We start from the raw sequence: 22,523 nt of genomic DNA on the forward strand, positions 1-22,523 counted from the left end.
TACCTCTGTGTCGGACACATCTGGCAAACAATATTTTGATAATCCTTCAATTAATGATGTGTTCAGGGAATTTTATTCGGATTTATATAAATCTGAGAAATGTGTTGATGGTGCAGAACGAATGTATTCCTTTTTCAACAATTTGCCCTTGATAACTCTCCCACAAGCTTATAGGGACCTTCTTGATGCCCCAGTTAGTAGAGAAGAGGCTATGCGCGCATTTCAAAGTCTCCAGGCCGGTAAAGCACCGGGCCCGGATGGCATAAGTTCTGAATTATATAAGGAATTCCATTATGTCCTGCTGGATCCCCTTCTTGAGATGTTAAACCACTCTTTTGAAATAGGATTGTTGCCCGATTCACTAAGAGAGGAAGATATCTCATTGATTTAAAAAAAGGGAAAGATCCAGAGGACCGTGGATCTTACAGGCCGATAGCACTACTCAATTCTGATTTGAAACTGTTATCCAAAATACTTGCACTTAGATTAGAGCAAGTACTGCCAATATTAGTCTGTGAGGACCAGACTGGTTTCATTAAAGGAAGGAGTTCTAGCCACAATGTCAGACGGCTTTTAAACATAATTAATATCTCACAGAATCAAAAAACTTGACACTTTAGTTATTTAATTAGATGCCGAAAAGGCATTTGATCGTGTTGAGTGGCCCTACTTATTTTATACTTTGCAGAAATTTGGGTTAGGGGACAAGTTCTTGAGGTGGGTACAGCTGCTCTATAATAAACCTTCATCTGCCGTCATCACTAATAGCAGCAGATCTAATATATTTCATTTGGGTATGGGTACCCAAAATGGGTAATAATAATAGGATAATAATAATCTTATTCTGGCCTCACAGAACCGCAAAGATTGCCAATGCTCCACCAGTAACCCTACTATAGGAGAAAGAGCTTTGAGGCACTTAAATCACATTTTTAAGTTCATTGAGTATCCGACAGGATATTTGAGGCGTCTTTAGTTTTCCATTTATTCATTTAGCTGGCGCCTTTATCCAAAGCAACTTACAATTGCTATATAGGTCAGAAGTCGCACGCCTCTGGAGCAACTAGGGGTTAAGTGTCTTGCTCAGGGACACATTGGTGTCTCACAGTGGATTCGCACCCGGGTCTCTCACACCAAAAATAAGCAGTTAATCTAGGAATATATTACATAAATGCACTTAGATCATAATCTTGTACAGCAGTTGTCACTAGGGCTGTGTTGAAAAAATCGATTCACCAATTCTGAATCGATTTTCATATTAATTTCTAAAGATCGATCCGTAACTCAGAGGATCGATTTAATAATAGCCCTACATTTTCCCCATGAACTTTAACTTGCCGCGTCATTGAATTCACGCATGCGCGTGAGGTGGAAGGACATTAAAACAACGAACATGGCGGTCAGGAACGTTAAGCAAGCGGTTGCTTTGAAAAGTCCACAAACACTCAAAGCTGCGATCTGTCTTATACCTGGAGTACTTGAAGGTTTTCACAAAACTGTGACACACTTGTGTTTTCTAAAGGTTTTGTAATTTTATTTACTACTAGGCTACTGTATCACGTGCCGTTTGAACTGACGCGCTACAGCGATCGGTCACATTTAAAAGCGCCAAAACGTTGGAAATATTGACAGAATCTGACAGCTGAGAATTTGTTCCATATCAAAAGTAACCTTCTCTGTCTAGTCTGTCGGTGTCAGTGTCCTCTTTGTCCGCGATTTTTCTCTGCATGAGAAAATGCAGTGGTCCAATCAGTAGTTAAAAGCCTTAACTTGCTCATAGTAATTCGGAAATTAGTGCACATGAGTGGAAAAAATACAGCACAGAAGAATGTCTAATTTAGCGTGAGATTTCTTTGTTGAACGTGAGACCGTGAGATTGAGGCTGAATGCGTGAGTGTCACGCCAGATGCGTGAGAGTTGGCAACCCCGACTCCATTAATTTGCAGTTGAATGTCTTTAATAATATTATCAATATGTTGCATACCTGTAATTCAGGTAACAGCTGGAAAAAAATGCTTTTTTCAAAAACATCTGTCTAAATCTCGAAGATCGGATCAGATCGGATCGGATCGAATAATGATAATCGATTCAAGATCTTGAGAATCGGAATCGAATCGATTCTTGAAATTTGAATCGAAACCCAGCTCTAGTTGTCACTCACAATATGACAAGCAACAAGATTGACAAAACTAACCTTTAGTACAAACAAAATTTGATATTTGATCAACAGATCTCACTTGTTCTCTGTTATTAAAAGGGTTCACTTGAAAATTCACATTTATCCTCCAGACCTCATTCTAACAACTGAATATGTTTTAATGTTTCAGACCCAATGGAAGTGAAAGAGCAAAGACAAGAACTGAAGTTAAAGGTGATGATGCTGTAGTTTGTTTCAGCCTGTTGACTCCAATAAAACGATTTAATGTGCCAATTTACTGAAGATCTCAGACATCACCATAATGAATGAGCTGAAAACAGGGAACTTTTGGAGACAAAGAGGTTTTTCAGCAGCAGTTAAACATGATGACCCTGTACTTTTTAAATGCAGATTGGATAAAAACACAGTGATCACAGTTCACACCTGCAGTGAAGCCCCTCCCACAACAATTCACCAATAAATACTGGGAATATTCCCATCATCCTACAAGAGAAGGACAAAGTCCAGGAGTAGCAGCTGAAATCTGTGTGACTGTTAAAGATGGAGTTTATTAAAGAGGAGATTGAAGACATGAGTGATCCAGAACCATCCAGAATCAAACATGAAGATACTGAGGAACAAACAGGTTGGTGTCCATTCTTGATTCTTCATTGTTGATGCTTTGGTAGATGTGAATTAATAAGCAGTATATGGGTGATAAATTATGTAGAAATACATCCAAATGATCATAACCTTGTATATAGCAGTTGTCAAACATATTTTTACTATATAAACAAGTGAATGACAGAAAAAAAAGTGAAAGATCTGATGTCTGCTGCTTTCTGCTATTAAATAATGTTTCACTTGAACTGAGTGTATTTATTTGCATTTTAGACCAGGTGAGAGTGAAAGAGCAAAGACAAGAACTGAATGAAGTGGAGGAGGAACATCGTAACTTTACGATTCAAAGAACAAAAGCCAAAAAGACGCACACCTGCACTCAGTGTGGAAAGAGTTTCACACGAAAAGAAAACCTTAACACACACATGAGAGTTCACACTGGAGAGAAACCGTGTACATGCACTCAGTGTGGAAAGAGTTTCACACGGAAAGTAAACCTTATCACACACATGAGAATTCACACTGGAGAGAAACCATATCCATGCACTCAGTGTGGAAAGAGTTTTTCTCAAGCATCAACTCTCAGTTATCATCTGCTCATTCACTCTGGAGAAAAAACATTTAACTGTGATCAGTGTGGTAAAGATTTTATTTCATCATCAAATCTAAAAAAACACCTGAGAGTTCATTCAGATGAGAAGCCTTATGTGTGTTCTCTCTGTGTAAAGAGTTATTCACGACTGGACAGTTTTAAACTGCACCAGAAAACACATAATGAAGTGAGAGATCATGTGTGCTGTGACTGTGGGAAGAGCTTTTTTACATCTGGTGAACTGAAACAGCACCAAAGAATTCATACTGGAGAAAAACCTTACAAGTGCTCATATTGTGACAAGAGTTTCACTCAGTCTGGAAACCTGAAATCACACGAGCGAGTTCATACTGGAGAGAAGCTGTACCACTGTACTCAGTGTGAGAAGAGCTTCACTCAATCAAAGAATCTAGTGAATCATATTAAAAAGCATTGTTCTGTGTCACAGTGAGCAAATTTTTAGTTAGATTCACATAAAGTAAATGTGTATTTAGTTAACTTATAAACTAGTGTTGCTGTGAAATGCCACAAGATTTGTGTTTTATATGTTGGAGAACAAGAATATTATTGAAAATTATTTTGATTGATTGCTTACTCAAAGAAAGTTTACTCTGAGAGAGAGTTCTGTCCTTCCTATGTATTATGTATTATAGAAGCCTTTTGGTTCTCAAGGACCTAGAGGGGATCTCGCCGGATACTGACCATTAATAGACTTGTTATATAACATATATATGATATGCTATGATGTAATGTATGGTTCTATTGGTTAGATTTGTATTACTCCCCTTAAACTTATATTGTATAACCCAGATATTAGAAGTTGAGATTCTTCTCTCCAGTGCGGGAAGATTGTTCATTCATATCTTTTTGAATAAAGACCAAGATTTGGCACTTTCGTTGGACAATTTATTTGTCTAACAGTTACATAAAGCCTGTTATTACATAAACAGATGTACAATAACGTACAGATGTACAATAACTACAATAACAACAAATAAAATGATCATTTCCCTGACAATGTGTGATTTTGTAAGTAAAAGGTTTCTAAAGATTCAATTATTAAATTAAACTCTGAGATTCAGATAAATCAAACGTATAGTGAAATATCTTTAATTCTGTGACGTTAGTGTAGCCCTTAGAATATAAAACGGGACCGATATCAGTGCACCCCCCTTTAAATTTCGAACTGGTAATGTTATTGTTAGTTACTTGTATTACTTTATTGCATTGTGTTCAATTGGGTGAGACTCGGAGTCGTCAGCAGGGGGCACCCGTGAGTTGCACAACGCATGGGTGGCTGACTAGCTAGCAGTGTAGAAGTAGTATCCAGCACGAGATGAAGCGCGAAAGTGCAGAGAAATGTGCTCCTTGCTTGAACAATGCTTTTTCTTGTGTTTTATGCAGGTAAGCTGACAATAACCTATATACTGGTAAATGCATAACAGTGTTGTGTTCGTATAGAGCCGTAGTTCGTGCCTGAGACGTTAAGAAAAGTGAAGTTTTGACCGTGATTAAGAGTGTCATGCGTGAAATGGCGGACGAGAGTGTTAACTACTCAACAGGAAAATTAGTAACTTTTAACGTGAGCAAAACGGAGGAATCAAAGCTTAAAAAGAGATATACTCGACATGTGAGTGCGGGACGAGACATAATTAACCGAATAAATGTGTACGGACGTTGATTAAGATGTGTGTAGTGACGAGTCTAGGCAGTTTGAGTTAACAAGGCACACGTGACTGTTGTTAGTCCTCGCATATACATGTTACCCTCGTTTAGCGTTGCTTTGTCAGCTATTATATGAAAAAAACTAAGTCAATACTGTTAAATAAGAACCCCAGTCAGGTTTAGAGGTAAAATAGTTTATTAATCATTTTGAGAGTTTATAGTGATAACACGGTAACTGTTAAACGGTTGAAACCTAGTTCATAATGTAGTCAGTTCATTATTAGCATATTTCATGGAAGAGTAAAAAAACGGATTAAAGACAAGTGAAAGTGATATGAAAGAGTATTAGAAATATATGTGCAGTTATCAATGCTAGAGTAATGTGAATATAGACTAAACTATTACTGATATCTGAATATCTATTCTAATTCCAAATGCTATTTACATGTTTGTTTATAGAGTTTGTGGTACTTTAATGATGTTATTTGTCAGACCTTTCCTTTTATGTCATCTGATAGCGGGCACAATACATGTTTAGATCTATGTTAATGTGTTTGTGTATAGAACATGTATTTCTTTAGAATTGAGTATTGTATAAAGAGTAATGTGTCTAGTGTGACATATCAGCCTAGACATCAGATATGTGATTGTTGAGGATAATTTGTGAAGGTATCACAGGATAAGAGTGTAGAAGTAGTATCCAGCACGAGAAGAAGCGCGAAAGTGCAGAGAAATGTGCTCCTTGCTTGAACAATGCTTTTTCTTGTGTTTTATGCAGATAAATAAATGTGTTGCACCAGGAAGTGACATCGCCTCATTCCTAAAAGTGTAACATATTTTGGCGAGCCAGCCAGGAGGAGGCGATAGTGACCAACACCATTAACCCCCTCCTTCCCAACGAGTCGAACCTGAAACAAGATGGACGCCAGTCAGAACGTGCGTGATCAAGTGAGTGCAGCTCTGTGGCAGTTAGGGGAAGAGTCTCTTGTGGATGTCTGCAGGTACCTGAAATGTGATAGCCTGGACAGTGGAGAGTCCCGCAGCAGGACACGGAGGGCACTCATCAGGATGGCCGAGTGTCAATTGGATGGGCTGGAGGAGAAACTAGACGGCGATGAAGGCGAACAGTACTGTGTTGAGTTATTATCATTCATTGAAAAACACAGTAAGGGGCGTGGTCAATCGGAGAAAGGGTACCCATCAGAGAAGCCAGCTCCAAAAGAAGAACTAAAAAAGGATTTCTCACCACACACCTCTCTTTTAAAGACCGATTCACCATTCAAGAGCCGGCTAGAGCCCATTAGCCCATTGCCTGAGGTAACGATGCGAAGAGAGTTTAAAATTTGTGGGCAAATTGGAGAGAGTGGTCAGAGGGACAAATTGTCATATCTCAGTTTAGTCCGCCAGATCGAGCTGGGAGTACAGAAGGGGCACACACAGACTGAAGTAGTCGAGGCTGTAATCAGGGCTGTCAGTCCAGGATTGCCGTTGAGAGACATGTTAGAGATCAAGCGTGGGCTGACCCTCAGTGCACTCCTCACCATCCTAAAGGGCCACTATCGAGTAGACAGTTCGACAGAGCTTTACCACCAGCTTCTTAACATCTCTCAAGAGCCCAAAGAGACTGCCCTGAACTTTGTATTCCGGGCGATCGAGCTGAAAGAGAAACTGTTATGGAAAGCCACGAACGAAGACACCGATGAGCAGTACAGCAGAGCTGTCATTCAGCGCAAGTTCCTCCGCTCGATTGAAACTGGACTGTTGAGCGATTCTGTGAAGTTCCAAATTCTTCCCCACCTCAGCGATGTGAGCATAACCGATGAGGAACTGATACAGCAAGTGGATGAGGCGGCCAAAGTCGAAAGTGAGAGACAGGAGAAACGAAAAAGATCCACTGCTAGTAAAACTCTCAAAGTACAAGAGCTTCAAGCAGACTCTCAGGTGAAATCCACAGCTGTTCAGAGCCCCTCTAAACACATGGAGTCCGACTCAACAGCCTCAATTAAAACGGTAAAGCGGAATGAGACTAAGCCTGACAGCATAAACGCACAGCAGATGATGGAAGAGCTTCGTAAGGAAATGCAGCAGATGTTTCGGGCTGTAATGGAAGCAAGTCCCCGACCTCATGGACTGAAGCAGGGAGGGAGAGGCTGCAAAAAGTGCAAGGAGGAAGGAATAGGCGAGAACTGTTCGCACTGTTTCAAATGTGGGCAGGAGGGCCACTTCTCTCGCGGGTGCAGAACCACGTCGGGAAACGGGCAGGGACTATTGAGGTGGGGCCAGCAGTAGTCCAAAGCCAATTGCCCCGAAACGAGCAGCCACCGCCCATCCCAGTCATGCAACCAACAACAGCCTGTGAAAAAAGAGTAGCCGGAGCATCATCAGCTGTAAGTGTGATTAACTACATACCGCCTCGACACCAGCCACAGTTGATAAGCCTTGTGGGTAGCCGATGCATTGTGGATTGCGTTATGGACAATTGCCCAGTTAGAGCCCTGTGGGACACGGGAGCACAATCCAGCATTGTGAATGACCTCTGGCGACTGAACCACCTACCCCACACGGTTGTCAAACCCATCTCAGAGTTATTGGGGGGTGAGACACTGACAGTCTATGCTGCTAATGACACACCCATTCCATATATCGGGTGGATTGAAGTCAGTTTCAGACTAGGCAGTGACCACACCAAGACAAATGATTTACAAGTGCCAGTACTGGTGTCAAGCGACCCAGCCGTTGCCAGTGACCCCATTATCGGTTACAACGTCATTGAGGCCATCCTCAACAGAAAAGAGGAAAACACTGAAGGTGAAAGGAAGCAGTTGGCACACAAAGTGAGTAAAGCTTTTGCGATAACAGTGAAAACTGCTCATCGTGTGGTGAAGTTGATGCAGAATGCTGATTCAGAGACTGGAGTAGTTTGTACTGGCGGAAAAAGAGTACCCATACCATCAAAACAAGTTACCACCGTCTATATAAGAGCGCATGTGAGTTCACGAGCTCAAGGCCAACAGATGTTCTTTTCACCTGACATGCTTAATCCTCCACCAGAAGGCGTGATATACAATGATGTACTGGTGCAGATCCCAGAAAAGAGAGTGCCATACATACCCATCTCCGTGACCAACACTACGGATCGCACCATCTATCTTGACCGTCACAGAGTGATTGGTTACCTGGAGCCCATCAAGACCGTATACACATCAGCGGTGCAAACGAAGGAGAAGGAGACGATAGCCGTAATGGACAACAAAGAGACAAAGTCTAGCGAAGTAAGTAAAACACAGCCAGATAACAAGCAAGCAGGAAGACCAATGTCATGGGACCCCCCTGTAGATCTCTGTCATCTCCCAGAAGGGCAGCAGGAGGCGGTAAGGAGAGTGTTGAGGGAGGAATGTGAAGCCTTTTCCTTTGACAGTGATGATGTGGGTTGTATACCATCCCTCAAGATGCATATAACCCTCCAAGATACCAGCCCTGTCCAGAAGACCTACATGTCCGTCCCAAAGCCTCTTCACAATGAAGTTAAGGAGTACTTGCAGGATCTATTGAGAAGAGGGTGGATCACACATTCTCGATCCCCTTATTCATCGCCGGTGGTGTGTGTCCGCAAGAAGGACGGCAGTCTTCGTCTCTGTGTTGACTTCAGAGAACTCAACCATAAGTCAGTCCCCGACCGCCATCCGATACCGAGGATTCAGGATATGTTGGATGCTTTGGGTGGGAGCTCGTGGTTCTCGGTCTTAGACCAGGGTAAAGCGTACCACCAGGGCTATCTGGATGAGGAGAGCCGCCCTCTCACAGCTTTCATCACACCCTGGGGGCTGTATGAATGGGTGCGCATACCCTTTGGCCTGAGTTCGGCACCCGCAGAGTTTCAGAGGAGTATGGAGCACTGTTTGGCGGATCTGAGAGACACAATTTGCCTCCCCTACCTTGATGACAACCTGGTACACAGTAGGAGCTTTAAAGAGCACTTGGAGCACATCCGTCTTGTTCTCCAGCGTTACAAGGAACATGGTGTGAAGTTGACCCCAAAGAAATGTGAGCTGTTTAAATCAAGTGTGAGGTTTCTTGGCAAGTTGGTGACAGGAGAGGGATACACAATGGACCCTAAAGAGATGGCTCCAGTGCAGGCGCTAAAGGAAAAGACCCCTGCCACTGTGGGTGATGTGCGCCAGATTCTTGGGTTCCTCTCCTACTACCGACCCTTTATCCCCAATTTCTCCCGCGTGGCCCACCCACTTTATAACCTACTCACCATTCCAAACCCCGAAAGTTGTACTCTAGAGCCGATCAGGAAGAAGTCCAACAAAACTGGAAAGAAAAAGCAGGGTCATTTACCATCACAGATGCCTATACAGTGGACCAGCTCCCATCAGGAAGCATTGACTCAGCTGATAGACGCACTCACAAAGCCCCCTGTCCTCGGATATCCGGATTTCACCCAACAATTTGTATTGCATTGTGACGCATCCCAAGTTGGTCTGGGTGCGGTGTTATACCAGAGACAGCAGGGGAGGATGAGAGTGATCGCCTATGGCTCCCGCACCTTGAGTCCAGCAGAGAAGAGATACCATCTGCACTCTGGAAAACTGGAGTTTTTAGCGTTGAAGTGGGCCATCTGCGAACGTTTTCGGGATTATCTTTATCACGCCCCATCATTTGTGGTATATACAGATAATAACCCACTAACGTATGTACTCACCACCGCAAAGCTGAACGCAACAGGACACAGATGGGTGGCGGAGCTGTCCGATTACAACTTCACAATCAGGTACCGCCCAGGCAAAAACAACTCCGATGCAGATGGTTTATCAAGGATGCCGTTGGACATTGAGGACTACATGTGTAGCTGTACGGCTGAGGCCAGTCAAGATGTCATCAGTGCATCTATGGAGAGAGTCACAGCAGAAAAGACGAACCCTTGCCGGGGTGTTGGGTTGATCCAGGTCAGTGCTTTGAGCTTAGTGAAAGACCGTGAGACCAGCAAACCTCTTACCACAGATCAAATCCGTAAAGCGCAGGAAGAGGATGAAATCCTGGCCAGAGTCCTCTGGTACAAGTTACAAAACAAGAGGCCAAGTAGATCTGAAGTGAAAGCAGAGAACCCCGCAGTGGCCATACTGCTAAAACAATGGCTCAAGGTTCAAGTTGGTCCAGATGGTGTCTTGCGCCGCAGAACTTCCCGTCGAGAACAACTGCTGCTCCCCAAAGCTTATCATCCGCTGGTCTTTAAAGAACTGCACCAGGACATGGGTCACTTGGGGGTCGAAAGGACACTTGACCTGATACGAGAACGATTTTACTGGCCACAGATGAGCAAGGATGTTGAACATTTTGTCAGTAATGTGTGCGAATGTCTCAAGAAGAAGAAGCCGAGTAAGCAGAGCCGTGCACCTCTAGTGCCCATCCAGACCACTTATCCCTTCCAGCTCGTCTCGATAGACTTCTTGCATTTGGAGAAATGCAAGCATGGCTATGAGTATATACTAGTGGTCATGGACCATTTTACGAGGTTTGCGCAGGCCTACGCAACAAAGAATAAATCGTCCAAAACAGTAGCTGACAAGATTTTCAACGATTTTGCACTCAAGTTTGGGTTTCCAAGCAGACTACATCACGACATGGGCAAAGAGTTTGAGAACAGACTGATGGCTAGCTTAAAAAAACTCTCTGGCATCCAGGGCTCGCACACAACACCATATCACCCCCAGGGTAACGGGCAGGTGGAAAGGTTTAACCGCACCCTGTTGTCCATGCTGCGTACCTTGGAGGAAGAGGAGAAGGAGGATTGGAAGGAGTCCCTCGCGAAAGTTGTCCACGCGTACAACTGCACAAAGAACGAGGCAACGGGTTACGCGCCTTATTTCCTTACCTTTGGACGTTCTCCTCGCCTGCCCATTGATCTGTTCTTTAGTCTTGAAAAAGATGAGGCCCACGACACCTATGATGACTACGTGAGTCACTGGAAGACAAGAATGCAAGAGGCATACGAGATTGCGGCTAAAACAGCGGTCAAAGGAGCAGTTCGTGGAAAAGTCCTCTACGACCGGAAAGTGCAGGGAAGAGACCTCCAGCCAGGTGATAGAGTCCTTCTCAGAAATCTCACTCCCAGAGGGGGGCCTGGAAAAATTCAGTCTTACTGGGAAGGTCAGGTGTACAGGGTGAAGGAGAGGAAAGCTGATGGGAGTCCTGTTTATGAGATCAGTCCAGAAAATGGTAAAGGAAGGGACAGAGTGGTTCACAGAAATCTGCTGTTGCCCTGTGATTTCCTACCCCTTGATCAGACACCGGCAGGGCTTCGTCAGCCATGGAAAGGCTCCCTGAGCTCCTCAAAGAAAAGAACCAAGCCACAACGACAGCAGCAACCAGAGCCAAGTGAAACCTCTGACGACGAAGACAGTGGTACCTACCAGTGGAATCTGAGATCTGGCAGGGGGAGACAGCAGAGTCACACTTCACTGAATCCTCTGGCAGAACCCTTTCACCCACTACATAGCGAAGAGGATGTGCCACTACATAGCGAAGAGGATGTGCCACTACATAGCGAAGAGGATGTGCCACTACATAGCGAAGAGGATGTGCCACTACATAGCGAAGAGGATGTGCCACTACATAGCGAAGAGGATGTGCCACTACAATCTCAGAGACCTGATGTGAGTTCTGACAGGTCTGAGAATGTTGAATCAGAGGCCGACCCGCTGGTTCGGACGCTAGGAGAGCGACATGCGGTAGGACCGCGACCCCAGAGACTGAGACGTCAGCCTGTGGTACTGAGTTATGACACATTGGGTCAACCGTCCTTGGTAAAACGAGACTGTAAGATAACAGAGAGTCAGGTAGCACAGACTAAGGGTTACTGGAGGCCTTGGATGGCTGAGGTTTTCTAAAGAAATGTTCAGTTGTTCCGGGAAATGTCAGGAGACATTTAGTTTTGTGGGGGAGAGTGTAGCCCTTAGAATATAAAACGGGACCGATATCAGTGCACCCCCCTTTAAATTTCGAACTGGTAATGTTATTGTTAGTTACTTGTATTACTTTATTGCATTGTGTTCAATTGGGTGAGACTCGGAGTCGTCAGCAGGGGGCACCCGTGAGTTGCACAACGCATGGGTGGCTGACTAGCTAGCAGTGTAGAAGTAGTATCCAGCACGAGATGAAGCGCGAAAGTGCAGAGAAATGTGCTCCTTGCTTGAACAATGCTTTTTCTTGTGTTTTATGCAGGTAAGCTGACAATAACCTATATACTGGTAAATGCATAACAGTGTTGTGTTCGTATAGAGCCGTAGTTCGTGCCTGAGACGTTAAGAAAAGTGAAGTTTTGACCGTGATTAAGAGTGTCATGCGTGAAATGGCGGACGAGAGTGTTAACTACTCAACAGGAAAATTAGTAACTTTTAACGTGAGCAAAACGGAGGAATCAAAGCTTAAAAAGAGATATACTCGACATGTGAGTGCGGGACGAGACATAATTAACCGAATAAATGTGTACGGACGTTGATTAAGATGTGTGTAGTGACGAGTCTAGGCAGTTTGAGTTAACAAGGCACACGTGACTGTTGTTAGTCCTCGCATATACATGTTACCCTCGTTTAGCGTTGCTTTGTCAGCTATTATATGAAAAAAACTAAGTCAATACTGTTAAATAAGAACCCCAGTCAGGTTTAGAGGTAAAATAGTTTATTAATCATTTTGAGAGTTTATAGTGATAACACGGTAACTGTTAAACGGTTGAAACCTAGTTCATAATGTAGTCAGTTCATTATTAGCATATTTCATGGAAGAGTAAAAAAACGGATTAAAGACAAGTGAAAGTGATATGAAAGAGTATTAGAAATATATGTGCAGTTATCAATGCTAGAGTAATGTGAATATAGACTAAACTATTACTGATATCTGAATATCTATTCTAATTCCAAATGCTATTTACATGTTTGTTTATAGAGTTTGTGGTACTTTAATGATGTTATTTGTCAGACCTTTCCTTTTATGTCATCTGATAGCGGGCACAATACATGTTTAGATCTATGTTAATGTGTTTGTGTATAGAACATGTATTTCTTTAGAATTGAGTATTGTATAAAGAGTAATGTGTCTAGTGTGACATATCAGCCTAGACATCAGATATGTGATTGTTGAGGATAATTTGTGAAGGTATCACAGGATAAGAGTGTAGAAGTAGTATCCAGCACGAGATGAAGCGCGAAAGTGCAGAGAAATGTGCTCCTTGCTTGAACAATGCTTTTTCTTGTGTTTTATGCAGATAAATAAATGTGTTGCACCAGGAAGTGACATCGCCTCATTCCTAAAAGTGTAACATTAGTTTTGTGGAAGTTGTTTTTAAGTTGTAGCTTTCTAACTAACAGGGTTCCCATGGGTCCTTGAAATCCTTGAAAGTTTGTGAATATGAAAAAAATATTTCAAGGCCCTGGAAAGTTTTTGAAAATAAACATACATAGATAGATACAGGTCCTTGAAAGTACCTGAATTTATTTTGTGCAAGAAGTTTACTGTTAAAAATTCCATATTATTCTCTCCGGTCAGCTAATGTGTTATTTCTGTCACAGTGTCTGGTTTGTGTTTCCCCAGGTGTCCACTAGAGGTCTCCTCCCCATACTGTGACCATTCACTCTGGAACTGCATTCCCCACAATCCTTGTCTGTACCAATCACTGTTCATTGCACTCAGCTGTTCCCCGTCATCATTGTACCCAGCTGTTCCCTGTTATACATTGTATAGTTCTGTGTGTATATATACCCTGTCTGTTTTAGTGTTTGTCACGGAGTCGTTGTTGTATGTCACGCTACACTTCTGAGGTCTGTTAGTAGTCTGTTTCTTGTTTATTTTGTGTATTTGTTTTTGGACTGATTAATATGGATTTCGACCCCTGCATGGATGACTACGATTCTGATTACTTGGATTTTGACCTTTGCATGGATGACGACGAATTGGATTGCCCTAACAATAAACATACTGTTTTTGGATCTACCTGTTCTCCTGTGTGTCCCCGTGACAGAACGACTCCGTCACAACATAGATCCAGCGGTATGGATTTTTGTGGCTCTTTCCCAACCACGAAGACAGAGAGGAGGCAACAGAGAGGGAATTCGCCAGTCGAAGAGGTCCCTACCCGTATTAACATTTTTCAATGCTTTGCATTATGGGCCCGCCAGACTGAGGAGGCCATGGCGGTCAATTCCCTTGAGCACCCTTCCACCGATGACCTAGAATCTTTAAGGGGAACCCGTCTGGCCAAGTTTTGTGGCCAGTGCCCGTTCCAGAGCCGGAGGCAGAGCCAGTGCCCGTTCCAGAGCCGGAGGCAGAGCCAGTGCCCGTTCCAGAGCCGGAGGCAGAGCCAGTGCCCGTTCCAGAGCCGGAGGCAGAGCCAGTGCCCGTTCCAGAGCCGGAGGCAGAGCCAGTGCCCGTTCCAGAGCCGGAGGCAGAGCCAGTGCCCGTTCCAGAGCCAGAGGCAGAGCCAGTGCCCGTTCCAGAGCTGGAGGCAGAGCCAGTGCCGTATGCCTTCCTGGACCTGGACTATCTGGAGCGTCTGGCTCGGATCCTGAACATTCCCCCTGTCTCCTGTTCCAGAGCCGGAGGCAGAGCCTGTGCCTGTTCCAGAGCCGGAGGCAGAGCCTGTGCCTGTTCCAGAGCCGGAGGCAGAGCCTGTGCCTGTTCCAGAGCCGGAGGCAGAGCCTGTGCCTGTTCCAGAGCCGGAGGCAGAGCCTGTGCCTGTTCCAGAGCCGGAGGCAGAGCCTGTGCCTGTTCCAGAGCCGGAGCCAATGTCTGTTCCAGAGCCAGTGCCTGTTCCAGCGCCAGAGCCAGTGTTTGTTTCTGTGTTTGTGTCTGTTCTTGTGGCTATTACAGTTTTGGTGTCTGTTCCTGAGCCGGAGCCAGTGTCGGCTGCTCCTGGGCCGGTGTCTGCTCCTGGGCCGGTGTCTGCTCCTGGGCCGGTGTCTGCTCCTGGGCCGGTGTCTGCTCCTGGGCCGGTGTCTGCTCCGCCCTGGCCGCCCGAGGGGTCGCCTCCGCCCTGGCCGCCCGAGGGGTCGCCTCCGCCCTGGCCGCCCGAGGGGTCGCCTCCGCCCTGGCCGCCCGAGGGGTCGCCTCCGCCCTGGCCGCCCGAGGGGTCGCCTCCGCCCTGGCCGCCCGAGGGGTCGTGTGTGGAAAGAGTTTCACACGGAAAGTAAACCTTATCACACACATGAGAATTCACACTGGAGAGAAACCATATCCATGCACTCAGTGTGGAAAGAGTTTTTCTCAAGCATCAACTCTCAGTTATCATCTGCTCATTCACTCTGGAGAAAAAACATTTAACTGTGATCAGTGTGGTAAAGATTTTATTTCATCATCAAATCTAAAAAAACACCTGAGAGTTCATTCAGATGAGAAGCCTTATGTGTGTTCTCTCTGTGTAAAGAGTTATTCACGACTGGACAGTTTTAAACTGCACCAGAAAACACATAATGAAGTGAGAGATCATGTGTGCTGTGACTGTGGGAAGAGCTTTTTTACATCTGGTGAACTGAAACAGCACCAAAGAATTCATACTGGAGAAAAACCTTACAAGTGCTCATATTGTGACAAGAGTTTCACTCAGTCTGGAAACCTGAAATCACACGAGCGAGTTCATTCTGGAGAGAAGCTGTACCACTGTACTCAGTGTGAGAAGAGCTTCACTCAATCAAAGAATCTAGTGAATCATATTAAAAAGCATTGTTCTGTGTCACAGTGAGCAAATTTTTAGTTAGATTCACATAAAGTAAATGTGTATTTAGTTAACTAATAAACTAGTGTTGCTGTGAAATGCCACAAGATTTGTGTTTTATATGTTGGAGAACAAGAATATTATTGAAAATTATTTTGATTGATTGCTTACTCAAAGAAAGTTTACTCTGAGAGAGAGTTCTGTCCTTCCTATGTATTATGTATTATAGAAGCCTTTTGGTTCTCAAGGACCTAGAGGGGATCTCGCCGGATACTGACCATTAATAGACTTGTTATATAACATATATATGATATGCTATGATGTAATGTATGGTTCTATTGGTTAGATTTGTATTACTCCCCTTAAACTTATATTGTATAACCCAGATATTAGAAGTTGAGATTCTTCTCTCCAGTGCGGGAAGATTGTTCATTCATATCTTTTTGAATAAAGACCAAGATTTGGCACTTTCGTTGGACAATTTATTTGTCTAACAGTTACATAAAGCCTGTTATTACATAAACAGATGTACAATAACGTACAGATGTACAATAACTACAATAACAACAAATAAAATGATCATTTCCCTGACAATGTGTGATTTTGTAAGTAAAAGGTTTCTAAAGATTCAATTATTAAATTAAACTCTGAGATTCAGATAAATCAAACGTATAGTGAAATATCTTTAATTCTGTGACGTTAGTTTTGTGGAAGTTGTTTTTAAGTTGTAGCTTTCTAACTAACAGGGTTCCCATGGGTCCTTGAAATCCTTGAAAGTTTGTGAATATGAAAAAAATATTTCAAGGCCCTGGAAAGTTTTTGAAAATAAACATACATAGATAGATACAGGTCCTTGAAAGTACCTGAATTTATTTTGTGCAAGAAGTTTACTGTTAAAAATTCCATATTATTCTCTCCGGTCAGCTAATGTGTTATTTCTGTCACAGTGTCTGGTTTGTGTTTCCCCAGGTGTCCACTAGAGGTCTCCTCCCCATACTGTGACCATTCACTCTGGAACTGCATTCCCCACAATCCTTGTCTGTACCAATCACTGTTCATTGCACTCAGCTGTTCCCCGTCATCATTGTACCCAGCTGTTCCCTGTTATACATTGTATAGTTCTGTGTGTATATATACCCTGTCTGTTTTAGTGTTTGTCACAGAGTCGTTGTTGTATGTCACGCTACACTTCTGAGGTCTGTTAGTAGTCTGTTTCTTGTTTATTTTGTGTATTTGTTTTTGGACTGATTAATATGGATTTCGACCCCTGCATGGATGACTACGATTCTGATTACTTGGATTTTGACCTTTGCATGGATGACGACGAATTGGATTGCCCTAACAATAAACATACTGTTTTTGGATCTACCTGTTCTCCTGTGTGTACCCGTGACAGAACGACTCCGTCACAACATAGATCCAGCGGTATGGATTTTTGTGGCTCTTTCCCAACCACGAAGACAGAGAGGAGGCAACAGAGAGGGAATTCGCCAGTCGAAGAGGTCCCTACCCGTATTAACATTTTTCAATGCTTTGCATTATGGGCCCGCCAGACTGAGGAGGCCATGGCGGTCAATTCCCTTGAGCACCCTTCCACCGATGACCTAGAATCTTTAAGGGGAACCCGTCTGGCCAAGTTTTGTGGCCAGTGCCCGTTCCAGAGCCGGAGGCAGAGCCAGTGCCCGTTCCAGAGCCGGAGGCAGAGCCAGTGCCCGTTCCAGAGCCGGAGGCAGAGCCAGTGCCCGTTCCAGAGCCGGAGGCAGAGCCAGTGCCCGTTCCAGAGCCGGAGGCAGAGCCAGTGCCCGTTCCAGAGCCGGAGGCAGAGCCAGTGCCCGTTCCAGAGCCAGAGGCAGAGCCAGTGCCCGTTCCAGAGCCGGAGGCAGAGCCAGTGCCGTATGCCTTCCTGGACCTGGACTATCTGGAGCGTCTGGCTCGGATCCTGAACATTCCCCCTGTCTCCTGTTCCAGAGCCGGAGGCAGAGCCTGTGCCTGTTCCAGAGCCGGAGGCAGAGCCTGTGCCTGTTCCAGAGCCGGAGGCAGAGCCTGTGCCTGTTCCAGAGCCGGAGGCAGAGCCTGTGCCTGTTCCAGAGCCGGAGGCAGAGCCTGTGCCTGTTCCAGAGCCGGAGGCAGAGCCTGTGCCTGTTCCAGAGCCGGAGGCAGAGCCTGTGCCTGTTCCAGAGCCGGAGGCAGAGCCTGTGCCTGTTCCAGAGCCGGAGGCAGAGCCTGTGCCTGTTCCAGAGCCGGAGGCAATGTCTGTTCCAGAGCCAGTGCCTGTTCCAGCGCCAGAGCCAGTGTTTGTTTCTGTGTTTGTGTCTGTTCTTGTGGCTATTACAGTTTTGGTGTCTGTTCCTGAGCCGGAGCCAGTGTCGGCTGCTCCTGGGCCGGTGTCTGCTCCTGGGCCGGTGTCTGCTCCTGGGCCGGTGTCTGCTCCTGGGCCGGTGTCTGCTCCTGGGCCGGTGTCTGCTCCTGGGCCGGTGTCTGCTCCGCCCTGGCCGCCCGAGGGGTCGCCTCCGCCCTGGCCGCCCGAGGGGTCGCCTCCGCCCTGGCCGCCCGAGGGGTCGCCTCCGCCCTGGCCGCCCGAGGGGTCGCCTCCGCCCTGGCCGCCCGAGGGGTCGCCTCCGCCCTGGCCGCCCGAGGGGTCGCCTCCGCCCTGGCCGCCCGAGGGGTCGCCTCCGCCCTGGCCGCCCGAGGGGTCGCCTCCGCCCTGGCCGCCCGAGGGGTCTCTTCCCCATACTGTCACCATTCACTCTGGAACTGCATTCCCCACAATCCTTGTCTGTCCCAATCACTGTTCATTGCACTCAGCTGTTCCCCATCATCATTGTACCCAGCTGTTCCCTGTTATATATTGTTTAGTTCTGTGTGTATATATACCCTGTCTGTTTTAGTGTTTGTCACGGAGTCGTTGTTGTATGTCACGCTACACTTCTGAGGTCTGTTACTAGTCTGTTTCTTGTTTATTTTGTGTATTTGTTTTTGGACTGATTAATATGGATTTCGACCCCTGCATGGATGACTACGATTCTGATTACTTGGATTTTGACCTTTGCATGGATGACGACGAATTGCCCTAACAATAAACATACTGTTTTTGGATCTACCTGTTCTCCTGTGTGTCCCCATGACAATTTCATCAACACTTCGTGGCCTATGCAATATGCATAGTAGCTTGTTTGATTTACGTTAGTTACACTCATTTACACGTTACGTTAAGTGTTTTCCGCGTGAGGTAGTCTACTTTGTGTTCTACGTTGCCATGACGTTCACACACGCAAAACTGTAACAATGTATCTTACAAGGTAACATGATGTAACCTTGCTCTCAAGTGAAATCTGTCCCCACATTAAGTCTTTGAATTTGAGGATATTGGACCTGGAAAGTCCTTGAAAGGTCCTTGAATTTGAAGTTAACCAAGGCGTGGGAACCCTGCGTAGCTGTCAGTGTAAGGCAGTTCTTTGTCTCTAGTAAAACAACAAAAACGTCCTGTGGCCTGTTGCACAAAGCCTGTTTCAGTTGCTAACAGGTAAAGTTCGAGATTAGTTAGAGCAAACTCTGGCTTTTTCAGGCTCAAGAAAGTGGATTGGTTATTAGTTGTGTTTGTCACCATGGTAACTTACTCTACACTGCTAACCTGTTCTGGAGCAGGTTTTATTCTGGGTTAGAGATCGCAGACCAAAACTGGACCAATCAGTGCAGTGACATGTATCTGATACAATAAGGCCACTCCCCCTTTATCTCAGACTCCAACTCAAAGCAGTTTACAGTGTGAAACAAACTTTAGAGACCAAATTGTCCATCTTTTGCTGCTAATTATTTATTATATTTATATTATTTGAATTATATTCATTTTGATTCATGTAATATTACATTTTACATAAACAAATATCTTAACAGAAAATTAAGTAAAGCTTTACAAAGTGTCAATTTCTCAAAAAGTTCAATTATTACGAATGTTAGGGCACACTTTCAGGGTGAAACAATACTCTTTGGAAGCAAACCTATGTAACGAGTTTAAAATAGTTTTTATTTCATGAGATTTTTCTGTTATTATACAGTTAAAATTGTTCTACAAGTGTATAAAATACATTAAAAAGGGTCTGTAAGGAGGTGATGGTTCAACCCCCCCTCCTTTTTACAACTAAGTGGTTCGGGCCAGGCAGCTCTATCAGCCGTATTGCTCTGTTAGCGGTCTTTTCTGCCTTTCTCCCGAACGAAGAGGTATGCTGTGTTCCATGCTACAGATTAGTAGTTAGCATTGGTTAAAAATAATTCACACACACACACACACACACACACACACACACACACACACACACACACACACACACACACACACACACACACACACACACACACACACACACACACACACACACACACACATAATAAATACACGATGTATAAGTTGTTTTTATTTATTTTGTTATTCACAAATGTAAGATCATATTTATACAATATGGATTGGTATATTTGGGGAATGTTATTTTTGTTGGCAGTGTTACTGATGCGAGATGAAGCTGGTGTGACGGCCTGTTTATATAAAAATACATTCTCTATGCAGGTATGCATTGCCGAATCATACTTTTGTGTTTTTAAGTTTATATACTTTTGTTTCATGTGTATAAGTTTAAGTGTACGCAGTGGCGGTTCTAGGATTTTTCTGTAACAGGGGCCATTAAGGGGCCACATGTTACATTCAGGGGCCAAATACAGGGTACATACAAGCACACAAAATAATTTATTCAGTACGGTGCAAATACATTTCGGCAGTCATTCCTTTTTCAAACGCTCTAATAAAAAATTATGAGCCAGTAAAGTTCTTAATGATTTTATTCATTTATTTATACGGTGCATAAATGGCACAATGCACTTCTTTCTGAATTCCACCTTTTAAGTTTCATAATCATGTCGTCGCTTATAAACAGTAAATTATTGTTAATTGTTTGGGGGTGGAATTGCATGATCGTTGTGAAGAATTCTCTGGTTGCTCTTCTCGTCAACGATTGATGGGTGGGAATCTCTAGGCACCTCACGATTCGATTACGGTTCAGAGGGTAACGATTATCGATTATTAACAAATTTTTTTTTTTTTTACTACTTGGTACTTTGAAAGCAAGTATTTATGATGACCCATAATTAACTTACTTCCAATACTAACTATAATAATTTTTTATTAATAAAACAAATGGAAGTGATTTGGTAAGTCAACTGTAAGGTTACATTTGCCAGCATATGCCCCAACATTGCAAAGAACCAAAAGGAAAATAAATGTGTGCCTGTTCTAGCAGCGTACTTGTAGTAGGCCTACATTAATACAAACTTCAGCATATTCTGAATCTCTAGCATAATAGACTTCTAACCAACATCCTCTTGTTGTTTCCAATGAGCAATATAATCCTTCAGACAAAAATAAATATTTTGCTGTAGCAAATTCACAAACAGTTTTCGTTCAAAAATATAGAATTATGTACCAGCAGATCTCATACAAACATAATGCTTGTGGACTTAGCTGCTATTAGTAACATACAAAGCCGCTCTTATACACAACTAAATAATAAAGAGTTATGACTTGAAATGTTTGCTGTATACCACATTCAAAAATAGCTTATACAAAAAAAGGGAAAGAACATCTGCAGAGAGCGCATGCACCTTTTTGTGACTGGCATTGCACATATTGCAGGGCAGTATTAACAGATCGGTTTACAGCATATTGATGTGAAAACTACTCGGTTACTCACGTAACCTCAGTTCCCTGAGTTAGGGAACGAGTATTGCGTAGCTATACGCAGTGGGGGAAACTCCTTTTCCTCGATTTACTGAAGCCTTTATGTAAAGCGCATTTGCAGCTGCACAGCTAGAACATGAGCGTCTGGCTCGCTCATAGGCTGCGCTGCGGCAACTGCACATCCAAAGGCGCGGGCGCCTCTGACGTGCGACCAATGAGATCACTCTGCGTCATACACGTCAGAGCCCGCCAAGGGGGCGTGACCTCAGTCTATAATAGTCCCCGAATTCGCCATTATAGCAGGTTTAACGACTGAAGCGACAACTTGCCATGTTACTATAGTGCGGCTGGCTACGCAATACTCGTTCCCTAACTCAGGGAACTGAGGTTACGTGAGTAACCGAGTAGTTCCCTTTCGAACGGTCACTTCGTATTGCGTAGCTATACGCAGTGGGGACGCCATGCAAAACGCCGCACTGAGTAACTGGCTGCCACTGCAACTCAGGCCCCTGAGCATACAGAACAAGCCATAACCGCATAATTATGTATAAATAGACCAGACACCGTCAGGTCTAAAATAGTACACATCAGTTAGAAATAACCCAACATACTACACCAATGAACCCAGACACTGTCGGGGTTATTGGTATATGAACATATAACCAGTCAAGTGGGTTTATATATGAAATTATAACCGGCCAAAGCAGGTTTTATATATGTATGGAATATAACCGGCAAAAGCGGGTTTTATATATATGTAAATATAACCGGCAACAGCGGGTTGTTGCATGAATACAACCAGCCAGCAGCGGGTTTTATATATATATGTGAATGTGATAGTGCACAGTAATATATGACAAGACCAGCCACCGATGGGTCTTAATCATACCGAAAGCACCTTCGCCTGCAGGGAAGGCACTTCCCTATTATAGAAACTCATAAATGTGGAAGGCGAGGACCAGCCGGCCGCATCACAAATATCACTAATGGGAATGCCAGATGACCAAGCCCATGATGAGACATACCTCTGGTCGTATGGGCCTTGATACCTATAGGGCAAACTTGACCCGCTGCG

General features: G+C 44.2%; 2 protein-coding genes across 2 annotated transcripts in view; both read left to right on the forward strand.

Moving 5' to 3' along the window:
• Positions 1-22,523, forward strand: part of LOC143715437 (uncharacterized) — a 181,494-nt gene that overhangs the window by 38,755 nt on the left and 120,216 nt on the right. The window lies entirely within an intron of this gene.
• On the forward strand, positions 810-4,306 carry LOC143715738 (uncharacterized). Its single transcript, XM_077207475.1, has 2 exons — positions 810-813; positions 3,032-4,306. Exons 1-2 carry the CDS (start codon positions 810-812, stop codon positions 3,799-3,801), a joined length of 774 nt encoding a protein of 257 aa, XP_077063590.1. The 3' UTR covers positions 3,802-4,306.

The sequence above is a fragment of the Siphateles boraxobius genome, unplaced genomic scaffold, assembly GCF_051911475.1.
Source record: "Siphateles boraxobius isolate OS27281-9 unplaced genomic scaffold, OSU_SipBor_1 6, whole genome shotgun sequence".
NCBI lineage: Eukaryota > Metazoa > Chordata > Actinopteri > Cypriniformes > Leuciscidae > Siphateles > Siphateles boraxobius.